Source organism: Vanellus vanellus (genome assembly GCF_965231255.1).
Source record: "Vanellus vanellus genome assembly, chromosome: 6".
NCBI classification, from domain to species: domain Eukaryota; kingdom Metazoa; phylum Chordata; class Aves; order Charadriiformes; family Charadriidae; genus Vanellus; species Vanellus vanellus.
In genome coordinates, this window is record NC_138911.1 from 44,197,305 (window position 1) to 44,214,709 (window position 17,405).

General features: G+C 39.7%; 1 protein-coding gene across 1 annotated transcript in view; it reads right to left on the reverse strand.

The window, feature by feature from the left end:
* Positions 1-2,728: 2,728 nt before the first annotated feature.
* SLC25A21 (solute carrier family 25 member 21) overlaps positions 2,729-17,405 on the reverse strand; it is a gene marked incomplete at its 5' end in the record, with an annotated part of 117,706 nt that continues 103,029 nt past the window's right edge. Inside the window, 3 exons of the mRNA XM_082485740.1 lie at positions 2,729-2,846; positions 5,355-5,407; positions 6,225-6,406. Of these exons, the coding sequence (XP_082341866.1) occupies positions 2,776-2,846; positions 5,355-5,407; positions 6,225-6,406 (306 nt within the window). The 3' untranslated portion in view covers positions 2,729-2,775. The remainder of the gene's footprint in view (positions 2,847-5,354; positions 5,408-6,224; positions 6,407-17,405) is intronic.

The window sequence follows — 17,405 nt, forward strand, 5'->3', positions numbered from 1 at the left end:
TTTCTGACATTCGCATGAGGCATTACTGTGTTTTGGGAGATACTTAGAGTGACAGGTCCTTAGCTTGTATCAGTTGTTTGCATTGTCTTGTCTTCAGCTAAACCAGGATAATTTACAAAGCAAGGAGAAGACATGACGTTGATTATTCCTCACGTGGGAATACACTACCATGAACCATTTTTGCTTGTGTTTGTTTAGGTACAGCTCTTTGCGCCTCTGCCTGCTGTATGTAATACCTTAACCCCAAAGTGGAAAGTCGGTGGGGCTGTGTGCAGAAAGTGGTGCTCAGAGGGAGCAACGGTACCTGACCTTGGCTCTCGGTGAACTGCCTGTGATGGATTTTTTTGGTGTGAGTTTTCATAACAATTTTTTTTTCTTAAATTCTGCGAAGCTGAATCCTCCTTTGCCCAAGGACTTTTTTCCCCTGCTTATACTCATGGGTAAACTGAAAAACACAACGTTAGCTTATTAGCCACACAACTTTGAGCCACTGTACAATAAACAAAGGAGAAAAAGGGATTTTTTTTTTTTTTAAGTAATAAACAAAGGTCAACTGCTGCTGTCACGTATAGGGGTATAAATCTGGAGTGAACCCACTGAGGTGAATGGATTAATTTGGGAAATATGCAGTATATGTGAGTGCAGAATTTAAGGTTTTAATCTGAAAAGCTGCACTCCATTCCCAGAGTGTCAAATGTTTTCGAGGAAATCAGTGAAGCCTAATGCTCCCTTCTATGACAGCCCCACTGTGTTTGCATGGTCCCGGCACAGAAGACCTCCGGTGTAAAACTGAATGAGACCCCATATTACACCAGGAGTGACAGGGACTGGGCTGGCACGTTCATGGGCTTGTTTCCTAAAACAATGCTGTGTTTTCTGCTTTCTAGTTGTTCTTTCTTTATCAAAGATCAGGCTGAGCTATTAACTAAAAAAAAAAATCATGTTGGAAAGGATGTAAAACCAAAGGCTATATATGTATATACAGTATGTTTAAAGCCTTTTATTTTTATATTTTGTACGCTCTAAATTAATAAAAGACTAATTATGAAGTATTTTGCTTTTAATTTTCAAAATTATCTTAGTAGTGTTTTCTCTTTGGCTAAGTACCGATAATGAAATGCAACAACGAGGAACATTTGCCTTAAAATTATAAACAGTAACAGAGCTAATTTTATTGATTTTAGCTATGAAGTAGCATAGGTATGAGAAGTCGCTGTTGTCAAATTTAGACAAAAGAGAGGTTTATTGAGCGTGTCAGCACAAGCATCCTTGAAAGCGCTGAGAATGCATTTCTATTTTTAGCGTTTTGTTGCTTTTCTAATGCATTAAAAACAGTCGTGAGACGAGACTTCACATGTGAACTGTCATTTTCAAGTAACAATCTGGAAAGATATTTCTTTAGGATTGCTGGGGAAAAGGTTTGTACCTCCTTAAGAGGAAGAACATTTAAAGTTAACAGTGTGAATGTTGTATGGGGTGATACAGAAACCTTCAGCAATTGCAAGACACGCATCCATTTGACAACAAAGCAAGTTTAGATAAGGGGGATGGTTTTATAACAGAATAGTGTAATTTTAAGTTATTTAAAGAGTTCTTGAAAGGAAACTGTGGAGTGGCACAACTGCATGAATTGAAACAATGCCTTCAATTAGCGTAGCAGAAATGATATTTCACAGAGCTAGTTAGAATGACTAATAAAGACCGGAATATATCACCGAAATATTATTTATATTTAAAGTGACTGGGAAAAGCAACAATTTTAGCTTTAGAGTAACATTTTTTATCTATAGAAAGGTGCATTTCTTTGAGGTGTACAGCTAGCTATTTACGACTGCATATGTGCTATCCATCTAGAATATTGTTTCTCCATCCGCCAGTGGTAATGAAGGGCTAAAGGGGCAGTCAAGGTGCATTGAGCTTTTTCATCACAGAACAGCTCTTTAAGCAGAAATAGTATATGAAGGTGGATAAAACATTCACAGTAAAATCTCATACGCCTAAAGGTATTTTTTTTCTGTTCATGTACTTATTTTTTCTTCGATTCCCACAGTTGTTTTGCACTTTTACGTAACTTAATTCAGACTAATTACGTTCAGCATCTTCTGTGACCCAAGTGGGATTTATATGATATATATGGCTAAGAACAAGTAGGACCAGTATGTGTGTTTTTAAGGTTACGGCTAGTTGCACCGTCCTTTTTCTATCCTAACTCCCAACAACTTAAGAAGCTCTTGTATCAATGTTGAAATTGTACTGGGCTGAATTGAAACTGGACCAAAGATTGATGCAAGAGTTTGCAGCGCATGAGTTATGTGCTTAACCTGGAGTCAACAGAGCTGTCATTTTACACTAGCTTAGGATCTGGCCCCACACGATTATTCCATTTTTTTTCTTCAAAATCCCCTGAAAGTTATTATCTTGCCATCAGCTGAAATTTTTTAAAAAGTGTATTGACTACATGGTATGATTCAGTGTCCAGAATTTTCAGTTTGTCCTTGGAAAAAATAACTTGTTCGTATGTCTCCTTCATACTGTCCCTCGATCTAATAAAACAATTACAAGTATCAACTGTGCTATTTACTTATGCTCTTACAGAAAAGCACGTATTTAAACGTTTTCTTGGATCAGGACCTGAGGACCAAATTTTTTTTTAACTGTATTAACCTCAGTGTAATCTGAGGGCATTCAGCACCATAAAGGATGTGAATCACTTTTACTTTATTAAAGTGTATTTGAGAATGCATATAATTTTAAAGAGTACATTTTTCAGAAGCGCTACTTGTGATCAACTGTGTCTTGAAGCCATGCATAAACGTATTCGTAAACCAAAAGCATCACTGCACCACCTGGAAGAAAAGGTATTATTTTACTACATACACAATTCAGTATTTTTAAGATTTTGCAGAGCATTTGTAGTGTGTAATCTAACCCAGGATACAGCAAAGCCTTATTTGCAAAATGGATGATTCCACTAATTGCCTAATTCATTAAAAATTCTCCATTTCTTAAACCATACCAATTTTACTTAATGTTGGACCATAAAGGTGATGTGAAAAGCTTGTACATTAAATCAAAATCACCCGCAGTGTGATTTTTCCTTACGTTTTGTCAAGACTAATATTTTTCTTTGTTCTTTTACGAGTGAAGCTTGTAATCTGAATAAATGTATATTTATGTGTTTGTTTAGAGTAAGTCTTGGCCACGAAAGCGCAACTTGAGTGGTGGAACGACAAAAATTCATCACCAGGGTGATGAAAATGCTTCCAGGTAAGATTCAAGAGAGGTTTTCAGCTGTTTGTTTACCATGTCTAAAGCAGAAGATCACAGTATTGAAATGAGTGTAATTTTCCTGTGCCTGGACCTGGCTATGAATCCACAGGCTGAGTTTGGATTTGATGAAACGGCATTATCTGCTAGAATTGATAACAATATAAAATCCCAGCCTGAATGCCATAAAGTACCTTTACTGTCAGTGAAGCCAGACTAAAGCCCTTCTGTAACCGGGCTGTAATTACTGTATGAGCTAAAGAAGGGAACATTTCAGAAGGTATATATATATATATAACTAAGCATATAGAGAAGCTTCTAGTTGGAGAAGATGGGGAAAGAGAAGCAGATTCCAGGCTGCAGGAGTAAAAGCCTGTTACAATGTGCTACTTGTGGGTGCCAGCACCGGGGCGCAAATGTTTTCTTTCCTTTGCCTTTGCCCGTTGGCTCAGTCAGCAGGTTAGAGCGGCACCTCTAACAAACAAGTCTTCTGCTGACCTTTCTAGGTAGATGGGACAGGCTCAGACAACCGGGCGCAGAGAACGACCGCATGAGTTTTCCCATGTTATTTGTCCTAACGAACCACCATCAGACTCAAAATCCTCTAAGAACAGCAACTCACGGACAGCTAGACAGAGCAAAAGTTTGGAAAAGGCTTTGACCAACAAACAAATCATAGACACAATGTCTAAGATGCGATTTGAACTCAAATCAAGGCTGATTCCAATTCTCATCCTGTGCGATCTGTTTGTGTGTACCTTTTCCTGAAAGCATTCACACGTTGAAAGAAGGAACTACCTTTCCAGTCACAATAAAGATTGCATTATTGTTTCATCGGAAAGCCAAATCTGTGTCTCAGTCAATGGGACTACAGAAGTGTTTAAAACGAAGCGCACACTGAAGGGACTGGCTGGCTCTGGGCCAGAGCGGGTAGTCATTTGTGAGATGGAAATTTTTATTCCAAAATCTGCTGTGCTAACGCATACTGAGGAAGCAAAACCCTGCCTTCTCTTTGTCCTGTATGTAACCTGGTATCTTTGGAGTACGAAGGAAAATGCTTTTAGTTCCAGAGCTGCCTCGTTTCCCCTCCCCACCTTCTTCCTTTCCCCCGCGCAATAACCAGGCATGGTCTCGCACTTAGCCAGACGGACTGGATATGCAAACATTTACAGACAGACCTAATGCCTCCTTTATACTGCAGAACAGACTCTGTACCTGCTTGCTTTTAACCATGTGTGTTCTTGCCTATTAAATCACCTTGCACAATTGGAAATACAATTTCATGGGAACGGGATACTGCTCAAATTGGGGCTTCTGCTCTTTTTGACACAGGCTGCCTCTGTGGGCTGGCACAGTCTAAGGGCCCAGTGCTTTGCTTTCATGATTAATCAAAACCAGCCAGGGAAAAACAGGCTAAAAGTCAAAGAAGATCTAGCTCTCAACCGCTGTGCTCCCACATTTGGAGTAAGAACTAGCGAGAAGGGGTCAATCAACAAACCCAGTTTTAAGCTGTCCTTGTCCTCGTAGCCTTCTAGGGCCACGCAAGTCTCTTCCCAGCTCACGCTATGGGCCTTTTTAGTATCTGCACAGGAGAAGAAAGTGACTGGAATTTGATAGGCTTGGGCTATGCCTCAACTGGTTGAGAGCATTTATACTGGAGAGACTCTAACCTGCATTTTAAGGTGACTTTACATGGGTACAGAATAGTCATAAAAAATCACATTAGAAGGAATAGGAAGCTTTAAGAAACACTTGCAAAGGTTTTACAGTTCTGGCATTTGCATGGATGCACTTTGGCCTCTTCACAAATAAAGCAATTGCACAAACCCGCAATTACTTGGATCGTCGGTCATCTGATGTGCACGTGTAAATGATTTTTCTAGAGACGTATTTAGCCAAATCCATCCATGATACTATTAGATGATGCTATTATCAAAGAAATCATTCAAAAGTGAAAGAGATTTTGATGATTTCTGGTACACTGTTTCATTTATTTGACTGATGCTTACTACATTTTGCCAAGAAACAGAAAATGGGAAGAGAAAGCAAGAACAAAAGCAATATAGGAATAACAGAGGGAAAATTACCTGGACCAAGCCTCATGATCTTGGGAACCAAGCCTTTGTACAGAGCCAGAAAACTGTAGCAGAAGAAAAACAAACAAAACATTTCAAACAATATTCTTGCTCTAAAAGAAGAATGGAATTTTAGCATGTGTTTGTTAAAATGCTGGCAGAGCACTTAGAAGCAATTATTTGAAATTACACATGTTCAATAGCAGGCAGTATCTGGATTTTAACATTTTACAGAGGCAGATCAGATGAAGAGAAAAAGTTAATCAATGTTCAGTCACAAAAGCTACGTTGTGAGGCTAGCCAATCAGAAGTATGACTTTAATCAGTGAGATGGTTTTGCTTTCAAGACAAGTCTGTTAACAACAGCTGCATACACGGACAAAATGACTGCCATAATTGAGTATCAAAGCTACAACTCAGTCCCCACTTGAGAAATATTTTAAAAAGTTGGAAAAACGTTACTGCCACAAGGATCTGTCCCCAATTTAATTATTTCAGCAGTCATTTTAAAGGTACAGAGGTCTGTATAATTAAAATTAGATTAAATTGGGAAATAGTCTGTTTTCTGTTGATATTTTCCTTCTACAAAATGAAGATTTGAAAAAATTACATGAGATATACGACGCATTTATTTGTGGAACATAAACTTTGACAACCCAATAATCATCTTGTAAGTCTTTTGTAAAAGTTCAGATGGAGTAGGAGGATATCTCCTTGTAATTCTGAAATACGTTTTCAAAAGGTTACAGTGTGCTCTTTTGATACGTGAGTTCAGGGTGGCTTAATGGTCCTCGTCAAATCTGAAATATAACAACACGGTTTTATGGGCCCATATGAACTAAAACAGAGGTCTGGACATTTATTAAAATAAGAATGTTTTACCCTTCCTCTTTATAGACTGTTGCCATAGTTTTAAAACAGGTTCTGTACTTGATCTCTCCAGGAACTGGCTGTGGTCCTTGAATCCTACTTTTTGCAACATCAAAAGGAATGTTAATAATTGAGGCTATTGTTCCCGAGACTAGCCCAATTCCAAATTTCCTCAAAAACTCCAAATTTGGATCCTACAAAAAAAGAGAGAGAGAAAGAATAAAAAGGGAAACGGAAGGACCTATGCAGGTTAAGCATTATAAAGTAATATGCATTTAATCAGAAAACTCGCACAACACAACACACTCGTGTTATTTTAGCGGAACACATTAGGATTTCCTATGCTGGAACTTGTTTTCTTGACAATCCTATTGGCTATGTTTTTACACATGGTCTAAATTGCTGAAGTACACATTTCCTCACACAGGATTTATAAACACAGTTCATAAAGAAAGACTGGTATGGCATATGGGGATGATTTGTATAATTGGGCTTCACAATGTACTTAGTATTACTGTATCAAAACAGGAGAAATCCAAGCACACTATTAGCTAATTGGCCAGAATATTTTACAAATGACAGCAACTTCCACCATGAAGCCTACTAAAACGCTCATTTGTGTGTTGGACCCCCAAATGCTAAATTAAATAAAGGCTAATCTCAGTCTGCTGCCATTCCCCTCCAGGTTTTTTACATTTATTTTCACATGTAGCTGATCCACTGTACTGCGAAGTGCTAGCTTCCTGCTATTAACAATCCAACTCGGCGCAACTGCAAAAGAGCCTCCACGTTCTGCGCATTATAAACGGTGGTAACTCACTCAGCTAATTGGCTGAAGAATTTGCAACAGATTGTTTCGGAACCCCACTATAGTCACAGTAAAAGTTAGAAGCAGGTTAGAAGTGCATCTAAAAGCTTCTTTGCTCACTCACAGTTTATTTGATCTTTTAGAAAGACCTCCTACCTTGGCGTTTGCTATGACATCAAAGAACTCGGAGTTTATCTGGGAGTCAAAGGCTCTTGAAGCAAGTTTAATCCTATTTCGCTCAGTAGGGGAAGTCACAGGGAAGTGTGTTCCAGTGCGTTTGCTATGCACATTTTTATTTGCTATTGGTCTTCAACAGCAAGGATGCTTTTTTGCTATATCAGGCTCTAGATACGCAGTTCCATTTTTTTTTTCATGAAGGTACTTCAATTATAGAAAATCACCAGTAAAATAACAAATGATCTTGCACATTCTAACATCGGCACAATATTAAAAAGAAAGACTTCTTTGTTTCCTAAACCTGTACATTTGTGACTGAAAAAGGAAACAATGAAGAAGTTTTCCTTTCCAGATTAGCAACAAGATACATAAATTAAAACTTCCGTAACACGCATTGGGCAAAGTCCATACAGGTGTTCAGAGAGAAACGTCAAAATTGACAGGGCTTTTTATTACTTGCAGAAAAACTTAACACCCTGATTTCAAAAAACATGAAACATACCGGTAATACCTTTTACAAATTAGAACGGCTCGTGCTACATAAAGAACTGCAAGACTTTACTAGTAAAACTCTTCGCAGCAAATTTCTGTTTATTCGGCACATCCCGACAGTGGTTTGAACGCAGATAGAATGCAGCCAGTACTGCTGGTACCTAGAGAAGGAAAAAGGACCCCTTCTGAAGTTTGAGGGGCAGCAGTGGGGCTGCCCCATTCCAGCACGGTGCCTACCTACCTCCGGGCAGCAGGGGTATGATTACACCCACACCTGAGAGCTAAGTACTATTCCAGATTGTATTAACCTCCTCAAACCGGGCTGCAGTGAGGACGCTGCCACTGCTCTGTTGGCATTTCATAGTCCGGAATGGTCTGAAATATCTTTGTCAAGCGATTTGGCGCAAGGACACTGTCTTCCATAGCGCCAAGCGCAGGGGGCTGCCCTCTGGGCTAGGCAGTACTTGTCAGGCAAAAATACTTACTTGTTAAGCATTGGATTTCAAGCCTGGCTGCTCCTGACAAATCCCTTATATTTGAAAGATTGAACAGTGTCATATTTTGATCGATTCTCAGCGCCAGCATTGCCTGCTTTGTGTTTGGGAGTGCCACAGAGTATAGGATACAGTGGGTGTAGGATCAAGAGAGTGTCTATTGAAACCAGACACTGCACCAACACCACTAAAGGGAAACGACCACAGATTGCTTTATTTCTATTTCAGTATTTGTGACACAGAGAATGTTGAAAGGCAGCAATTTGCTCGTTCACAAAACTGGATTCTAACCAAAGGTGCTACGGTATACACTAGTTTTGCTGTATAACATGATTTTTTTATTACATATCTCAGGGGAAATGTTTTTGTGGCATTCACCACTGTAATATCTGGATAGTTTCATTTGTATAACAGATTCAAAATAAATTTAGCAATAATTAAAAAGTTTTGTTTTTTTTTTTTTTTTTCCAAAAGCACAGAGTAGTGGCTTTTTACTGTGCTACTGCTTCCAAGTGAAAAAAGACATTCCCAAACATAATTTATGCCTTTGTCTGCAATGCTTACACGAACAAAGGAACACTGGCTGTCTATCACGCAGGTGCAAGTTGGTGCTATCAGGAAGCAGCGTCTTTCTTTTTATACCAAAATCTGAACTTTTTCTACCCCGCAGATAATGCCAAAATATTCCTAACAGTGTAAGGCACTGTGAAAGGAGATATGAGGATAACATATCTGTCTAGCGCTAACGCTGCAAGTGGCTAGTGGAGGCAGTTATCATCACATTACTGTCACTAACTTCTGTTCCCTGACTCATTATTTCATGTTTCGTATTTGGCACATTAGAAAAAAAGATTCTGACAAGCTCCTTTTGCTTTCATAAATGGCAGAGCTGGAGGAAAACCATATATGAATTTTGTTCTCAGGCAAAGGTGATTTTTCGGCAGTATGAGTAGAACATGTAGAACAGAAACTTGATTTTAGATGATGCCACACCACAGTACAGTACACCACAAGGAAGTGAAATACCAGTTTGCTTATTCACAGTGTAATAACTTTGGTGTGGTTGGATAACGTAATCTGTGATCATCTCACCTTTTCCCCATGCTCTTCACATTTCCTGTACACCTGAGTTCCTGCCCTGTAAGCACCAGGAGCCATCAAAAATAAAGAGAGAAGTAGACATCACTAATAAATGCCATATCTATGCATATCCTGCTGGATTTCCCTGCTTTCTTTGGGAGAAAAAATTTTGAGATGTTATCTCTCTGCTTTTTGTACTTCATTACTCCTATCATAACACTTTAAAATAAGTGGAGCCTCTGTAAGTTCCTGAATCATATGCTGCTTAATTCCTTCTTTTATATTCCATAATGTCGTGGTTTAGGCCAAAATCCACTACTGGGGACTTGAGGGACCCCAGATGGGACCGACAGATGCTCCCCTCTACCCCTCTTCAAAAAGAGAGGCAGAGGAGGAAAAAGAGACTTATAAGTTTAGAAGGAACTAAACGACTTTAATAAAATATTAATAATAAAATAAAAAGAAATAATGAAATATATACAAAACCGTATCAAGCTCCCGAGATGACAATCACGTCACCGGCTGGCACTGGGGCAGTCCCAGGCTGGACTCAGTGACGGACGGGAACTGGATTCCGGATCTGGATTCAGGATCAGGATCACAGGCAGACGAACAGAGTCCTCCTCAGACGTCGGCCATTGAAGGAAGAGAGAGTGACCCTTTGATCCCTCAGCTTTTATACTGAGCATGAGGCAGATGGGATGGAATACCCTGTTGGTCAGTTTTGGGTCACCTGTCCTGTCCGCTCCTCCCCGCAGGTGGGACCCCACTATGTTTTTCCGCTTCTGACCTTCCAACTGGGAAAATAACAAAGTTGGTTGCCCTTGGCTGCTATAGCAATAAAAGTATAAGCAGGAGCCTCTCTGCACGCCATGCCTGGGCATCAGCTATAAACAATTGGTCTTATCACTCTGAGAGAGTGAACACTGTCTGCACAACATGCAGTTAATTTCAGTAGTTAGAAGAAGCCCAGCTAAGAAGCGAAGTTACTGAACAAAATTGGTTCTGTTTTACCTCAAACCAGCACACAATTTCTAGCAACAGAAAATTCTAGGCTTACATCTACCACATACACACCCATGTGCAAGAGTGTCACCCACTGGAGACAGTTTTAATTTATCAGTTTCTGTCTCCAAAGGCCCGGGCTTTCCTTTCCCTACCATTTTATTCACTTGTTTATTTGCTGGATGCTTTGTCAAAACTTCTGTTTAAATCTGATCTCAGCCTAAGGCTTCCAGACTATCTTCATCCATACTGAAGGAAGGTCACTTAATTCGATAAGCAGCATAGACATTAATCCAGCAATGAAATAACCCTTTGGTAAAGGCATGTATGCTTAGAACTCAGTTAATTTAATTTTTTCAGAATCACAAAATCATAGAATGGTTAGAGTTGGAAGGGACCTTGAAGATCGTCGAGTTCCAACCCCCCTGCCATGGGCAAGGACACCTTCCACTAGACCAGGTTGCTCAAAGACCCATCCAACCTGGCCTTGAACACTTCCAGGGATGGGGCATCCACAACTTCCCTGGGCAACTTGTTCCAGTGTCTTACCACCCCCACAGTAAAGAATTTCTTCCTAATATCTCATCTAAATCTACCCTCTTTCAGTTTAAAGCCATTACGCGTTGTCCTATTGCTACGCTCCCTGATAAAGAATCCCTCTCCACCTTTTCTGTAGGCCTCCTTTAAGTACTGGAAGGCTGCTATAAGGTCTCTCTGGAGCCTTCTCTTCTCCAGGCTGAACAACCCCAACTCTCTCAGCCTGTCCTCATAGGAGAGGTGCTCCAGTCTGCTAATCATCTTTGTGACCCTCCTCTGGACTTGCTCCAACAGGTCCAGGTCCTTCTTATGTTGGAGGCCCAGGTGGGGTCTCACGAGAGCAGAGTAGAGAGGCAGAATCACCTCACTCGAAAAGTCATTTTATAATAGATAATGACTCACCATAGTAGATGTATTTGTACCAACTAAACACCCGTGTTGGGTGCAGTCCGAGGGTTCAAAGGTAGGACACGACACTCGCGTATGCAGTGGAGAGAAGTAGGTACCTTGAAATGAACAGCTCAAAGTCCCTAAGGCAGGTTGCTTGAAGTAACCAGAAACAGATAAAGTGGACAGTCCATCAACATGCATGAGAGTGTTTAGAAACCCGACTCAAGAACACTATTTGTTTTTCCTTGTGAGGTCCTGTTCAGTCTGAGTAAAAGTGGCAGAATGTGTTGCAAATAAACTTATAAAAATCAATAAAATAAAAAGATCAACAAATATTAATTTGTCTAACTGAAGCTATTTTTAGGTGTTTGTTTGCTTCGATATTGTGATGTTTGCCTTGAGATCTTGTCACTGGTTTGTTTTTTTTTTCAGTTGATGAAGGTATATATTGCATGAGAAAGAATACTTTTATAAATATGTTTTAGTACTTCTAAGCACCTTGTAGATAAGTCCGCTATAAAAGGATAATGATTACTGGATAAGGAGAATGCCAATTCCTGAAAACTTGCATGAAGAATAAATAATAATTATAAAATAATGTTTGAAGTTGGTATCTGCAAAGCAGCCTACTGAAGTTAGCCCAAAACTAATACTTAGAGTGGAATATTTGCATTATGTTTCTTAAACTCTTTTGAAAATGTTAACCATAATATTAGTTTTATAGATGCATTACACTTGGTACAAAAGTTCCAAAAGTGATTTGAAATGACTGCTAAATTTAAGTGCGTTTGCTTAAGGTCACATAATGGGTCAGGGGAGAAGCCAGGAATGGAGCTGAGCAGCTTTGCACTGTATGTTGCACATTCCGCCTCCCTACGTGTGACAAGGAGGACTCAAAAAGACAAGGCTTTAGTTTGGCCAATTCTGGTTCTGCCCAGTATACCTCGGAATTATGGGACTGAAGAGGGAGATAGGCCAGGAGTAAGGGGGGCAGAGTTGCTTCTTGACCTTTTTGGCTAAGGTGAAGTGTGATAGCATAGGAACTTCTGCGGCAAGCTAAGAGGTTGCCACAAGACCTGACTTAGGCTACACCAACTATAATCAAGCGTTTGGCAGCAAAACAGGCTGTAAGGAACTGCCTTAGCCAGCCTGATAATTGGCTTTAATCACTAGAAGGAGATTCTTACGGCAACAGACGGTGGAAGAGAGGAACACGTGGGTCTGAGGAAGGGGAACTTCCAAGACAGAGGAGAAAAGGTGTATGCAGAGAGAGGCAAGGTGGGAGATAGCTCTCAGGAAAGCAACAAGAAACAGATGAAAAACTCAAACAAGTTGCTTTAAACACAGACGCTGAGCCAGAGCCCAGAGGAGAGACAGGGTCTGGGTCTTCGTGCTGAGTCACAGAGGCAAGCTGGGAAGAAAGGCTGTCAAATTCTACTCTTGGAGAGGAAGAGGCTGGTACAGATGTGATTAGATGGTTTGGAGGCATGTAAACTCCCGGCAGAAATCAGCAGTAAGGAGGAGAAAATGATGTAGCCTCACTGCAAGGTTCCAGAAAGGGTGAAAAAGATGAAACCGAGTCTCATCACTGTTGTGATAGCATCATGCTTTGATTCTTCTAAAGAATATTCACAATTTTTGTTTGTGGCTTAATCAAGATTTGACCACAGCTTAAGGAACAGCTTCATAGTTTTATCGACCCCAACTTCTGTCCATCTCATGCATTTACATAGTAAACTCCTCATTGTAAACTATAGCTTGCTGTCTGATTAGTACAATGATGGTCTGATCTTTGTCAAGATGCATAAGAAATGCTGAAATTGTAACTACAATAAACATATTGATGATCGGGAAAGGCATTCCAATGTGCATAGTCACAGCTGTACTTTGTTTGAATTGAATGTGCTTTTTCACACCGGTATTATCTCAGATTCCTCCTTGAGTGCAATCTCACTGCAGCAGACATTTATTTCAGTTTTTAAAATCCACCTGGCAGGTGTCTGACAGCTTAAGAAGATGAATGACAGCCACTAGGATAAATGTCCTGGCTAGTCTCCAGAGTGACATGGCTGTCTGCAGTACAGGGTATATGTTTTTAAACAGTTTGCAATCCTCTCAGTGATTTATTTTTCTCACAACACAATTTCCTGATAAAATTATTAATCTTACTCCAGATTTATAAGTAGCATTATTATCTATTATTTACTAATTTTCTATAACCTTTTGGACCTATAGGGCAAGGCCAGGATGCCATTAGTCCTAAAACAAACATCTGCACCAGAGAACTTTTGATGTAAATAAAAAAATGAGAGACAACAAATACAAAAGGTACAGGATTCTGGAGACTCAGCTCTCCCACATGGAGCTGGTCTACACAGATGATCAGACTGTTCATAAAGTGTTGTAGTTACAAACAGGTCACCTTTTCACGGCATCATTAAGACAATAACTATGCAGAAAAGGGCACCCAGAAATGGATGTCTTATTGCCTACCCCTGCATCCTGTACCTTTGTCTGCACTGTCTATCTTCAGTCCCAGTTATACAGAAATTTATGAAACAGAAACAAAAAAGAGTAGCCCCGTGAATACCAGAACTAAAGAAGTTTGGTGTCCTTTGGGTTCTTGTGGTTGATTGCTACTGATGTCTGGAAAGGTGCAAGCTCAGACTAAGGCTTACATTGTTTTTTCCCCCTGAAATTCAGTGTTTAATAAGGCATAAGTTCCCACTGAAGATTTCTCTCACCTGGGGCACTCATAAGACGCACTTGTAGGATCTCTTCTCCTTTTAAATGGTTATTTGTATGTCTTGCAAGAATTCAGCTATTTTAAGACTGCCTCTCTGCCAGCTAAGTTTGAACCTGGTTATCAGTTTCAGCATTACCCTAATTTTTGTGGGAAAATAGAAGAAACTTGGTTTTTCTTCTTCTCATTTTCATTTTGACCGAAGATTCCTCGCCTGAAAATTCATATCCGCTTTGCCTACAGGAATACCTCAGTACAGAATCAGCTGAGGTAGCAGCAGACTCTCCTCCTTTGAGACAGCATCATGTGGTGACGATGGCCTAGGCTGAAGTCTTTAAACAGCACAGGCCGTAGTTTCCACAGCCAACAGGACACCTCAGATTGCAGTCTGATCAATGGGTGGCTTGTAACATCGTACTGAATACAGCACTGCCATTTTTTTTTCCCAGTTCACAGGGCATCTTGAAATCTGAGCTTGGATGGTAGCTCTGAGGTTATTCTGTTTCCCACTCTGATCCAGTTTTCTAAATCATCTTCATTTACTGTTTTTCCGACTGTGTTTACCGCACGCCCTTTTCACTGTCTGTTCCTCCATATGACTTCTATGTTGGCACAGATCTGAAAACGACTGAAAATAAAATTGTTGTCTGCTACCCTCTTTACTCACCAAGCTGAACAGACCATTTTGGTTTCCCATCTCTTCTTCTTTGCCTATACAAGTTTAGAGCCCTTTCTCTGACAAAACAACATGTTGCTCAGCTCCCACTGTCTGATTCGGCCGCCCTTATAACGGGAGGCACATCTGTGGCAGCTGGGGCAGGCAGCGCCTGACTTGAAATGAGTTTTGCAGTTGGCCACATTTCAAAGGGGGCTTTCAACAGACAGTGAGGAAATTTCGTATCATTAAAAAATACGACAGCCACTTGGAGGTGGTAGTGAGCAAAGGTTTTTTATGAAACTAGCGCTCACCATCAAACCTAACTATGATAAAAAATTGAAAAGCGAGAGCTGCTGGACGCCTATGAAATGTGCTATAAAAGCAGGTGCCATAAAACTGAGACGATATAAATTTTCAGACTAATTTGATTGCTAGTGCAGATGCATAGCTGTTAATGCTCTATGGTTGATACATTAGTGGCAATTGAAACAAGTCTGGCTTATTCCATTTTCAGTAAACAGACCATGAGGTTGGCTGTAAATGGTGTGTTTAGCAGAATAGACTGAACATACGAAAAATTATTCATTACGAACATTTACAACCCACACATGTCATTTATATCACTTGACCACTCAACATAAAAGGTTTATTGTTTTTGGCAAAATAAGCTGCAAACATCCTTAATTGGGATGCAAATTTAATGCACAGTTTAGCACTGTTGACAGCTAAAAGGCTCATACGGACATTTCCATACATTTTTCCACTTACGTTACAGATGGTGAACAGCAGATACACAGTCAAGAGCCAAAATTATTTCAAAAGTGTAGTATTCTTATTTCACAATTTTTATATGTTTGTCAATATCACAGGACTGACTTTAAGTTTTTCTTTTCTGGCAAAATATACCAAGTGAACAAATTAGGTTGTGTAATGAAATCGAGTATGAGAGAAATCTTGAAAAGTTATAACTGTCTAATATTTTTCAGACTAACTGCAAAACAGCTTCTATCAAATTCCTTGTACAGCTTTGATAACTCGGCCTCTAGTATCTGCCCACTGGCAGAAGAGGTTTAAGTTACAGATCGCAAAATATTGTTGAATACTTCTATTTTCCAGTCACTGAGGTGAAGTTCAACGCATGTAAATGCCTGAGCCATACTGTTGGCTAACACAAGCCAGATGAGGCCTGATTTGTGCCCTGTTAAATTCAGGGTGAGATTTGCATTGATTTTAATAAGAGTTTGATGAGAATTGTTGGCTATATCTATATGTGCAGAACTGCCCATGGCACTGGTGCCAGCTGGCCTAGAGAGTCCCATTAACTTTATTAGCACTATTAAATGCTGTTACCATCCAAAACAGACTGGCTGCATGAAACCTGCCTATTAGGAACGGTTCCTTCTCTGTGCTAGCTCCTAAGCCATACCCAGGAACGGCGTTGCCTGGCCTGGGCCACAGCCGTGCCAGGGAACATTTAACAGCACAGATGACTGAGTTTCAGTGATGCTGCTCAATTTACTAGCACAGATGTAGCCACCGTGCAAGCCACCGTGCAAGCCGCTTCGCACTGGTCAAGCGCAAGGCAAACCTCTCCGCTTTTCTGCAGTTAATGCAATCTAATCCTACATTGATTAAATTGCCTTTTGCTTTTCATAGTATGTACAGGAGCGCCGGGCCACTGGCTGACACCACTGAAGTGATTTCTCTTTCTCCTTTTCTAGATGTATTTAAAGCTCCCTTGTAGATGTTAACAATTCTCTGTGTCATTCAAAATCTGTATAAAGTGCTAATTTCTCTCAGACCACAGAGCTCTGAATCTTTCTAATTAGGCAATATTTTTTTCCCATTTTTTAAAATCTGAAAGGCTAGGAAAACATGCTTATGCCAAATACTATCACTATTTTTCAATTGCTACACAAGAACACTTCAGAATTTCCACAGAAGTTGCACACAAGCTTCTTTGTCCTTACCTGCATTTGATTCTGAATGTTCTGCATCGTGATTATAATTTTTACATCTTTTGATCAACATAAACCTGTTTACTCCTATCTTAGTATCAAGCTATGCTTGATACTCTATATGTGCCTTGAGTTTTTAGAACGTGTGATTAAAGTACATTGTAAAGTATGCATAAATACACTAAAAGAAACTCGTAGAAACTTGTGGGTTAGCTGCTCTTGAACAATTCAATTTACTGTAATGATCTGCAAATAAGAAGTGGAGCTTTTCTCCATTTACACAATGTTGCCAACAAAAATACCAGGCTACTCAGAAGTGCAGAAAAAAAAGAGGTGTTACTTCATCTGGGAATAGAAACTGATCCCTTTTGATGTAAATTGCAGCTTCTTATATGAGTATCACTACATATTACACCTGTGACTGTTTAACTGTCATCATCTAAAAATCACATTAGTGAAAACACAGTTCAGTAAGTAACTTGCTGGAGTCATTAATAAACCATTAGCTGTTGCTCACACAGTCATTTAGAAAGTTGCCAGTATTACCGCATTTACCCTTTGTTGTAAAGGGAAATTTTTCCTTTGTTATGTAAAGGAATATAAGACTATCAAATAAAATTGCTTCAAGTGAAATTACAGCTATAAAGATTCTTTTTTTTTTTTTTTTTTTTTTTTAACTTACAAACTACATAAGCCCCTGTGCATAACCCTGTAAGTCCTGTTTTGGTCTGGCTCCCTCCCACTTGGATAAATCTGCCCTGATGTCCTTCAACACTAGGTTGAACTCTTTTTTGAGTAAATAGGCCCTGTACATGGCCAGAACACCCTACGTACTCCAACTCTGCCATCTC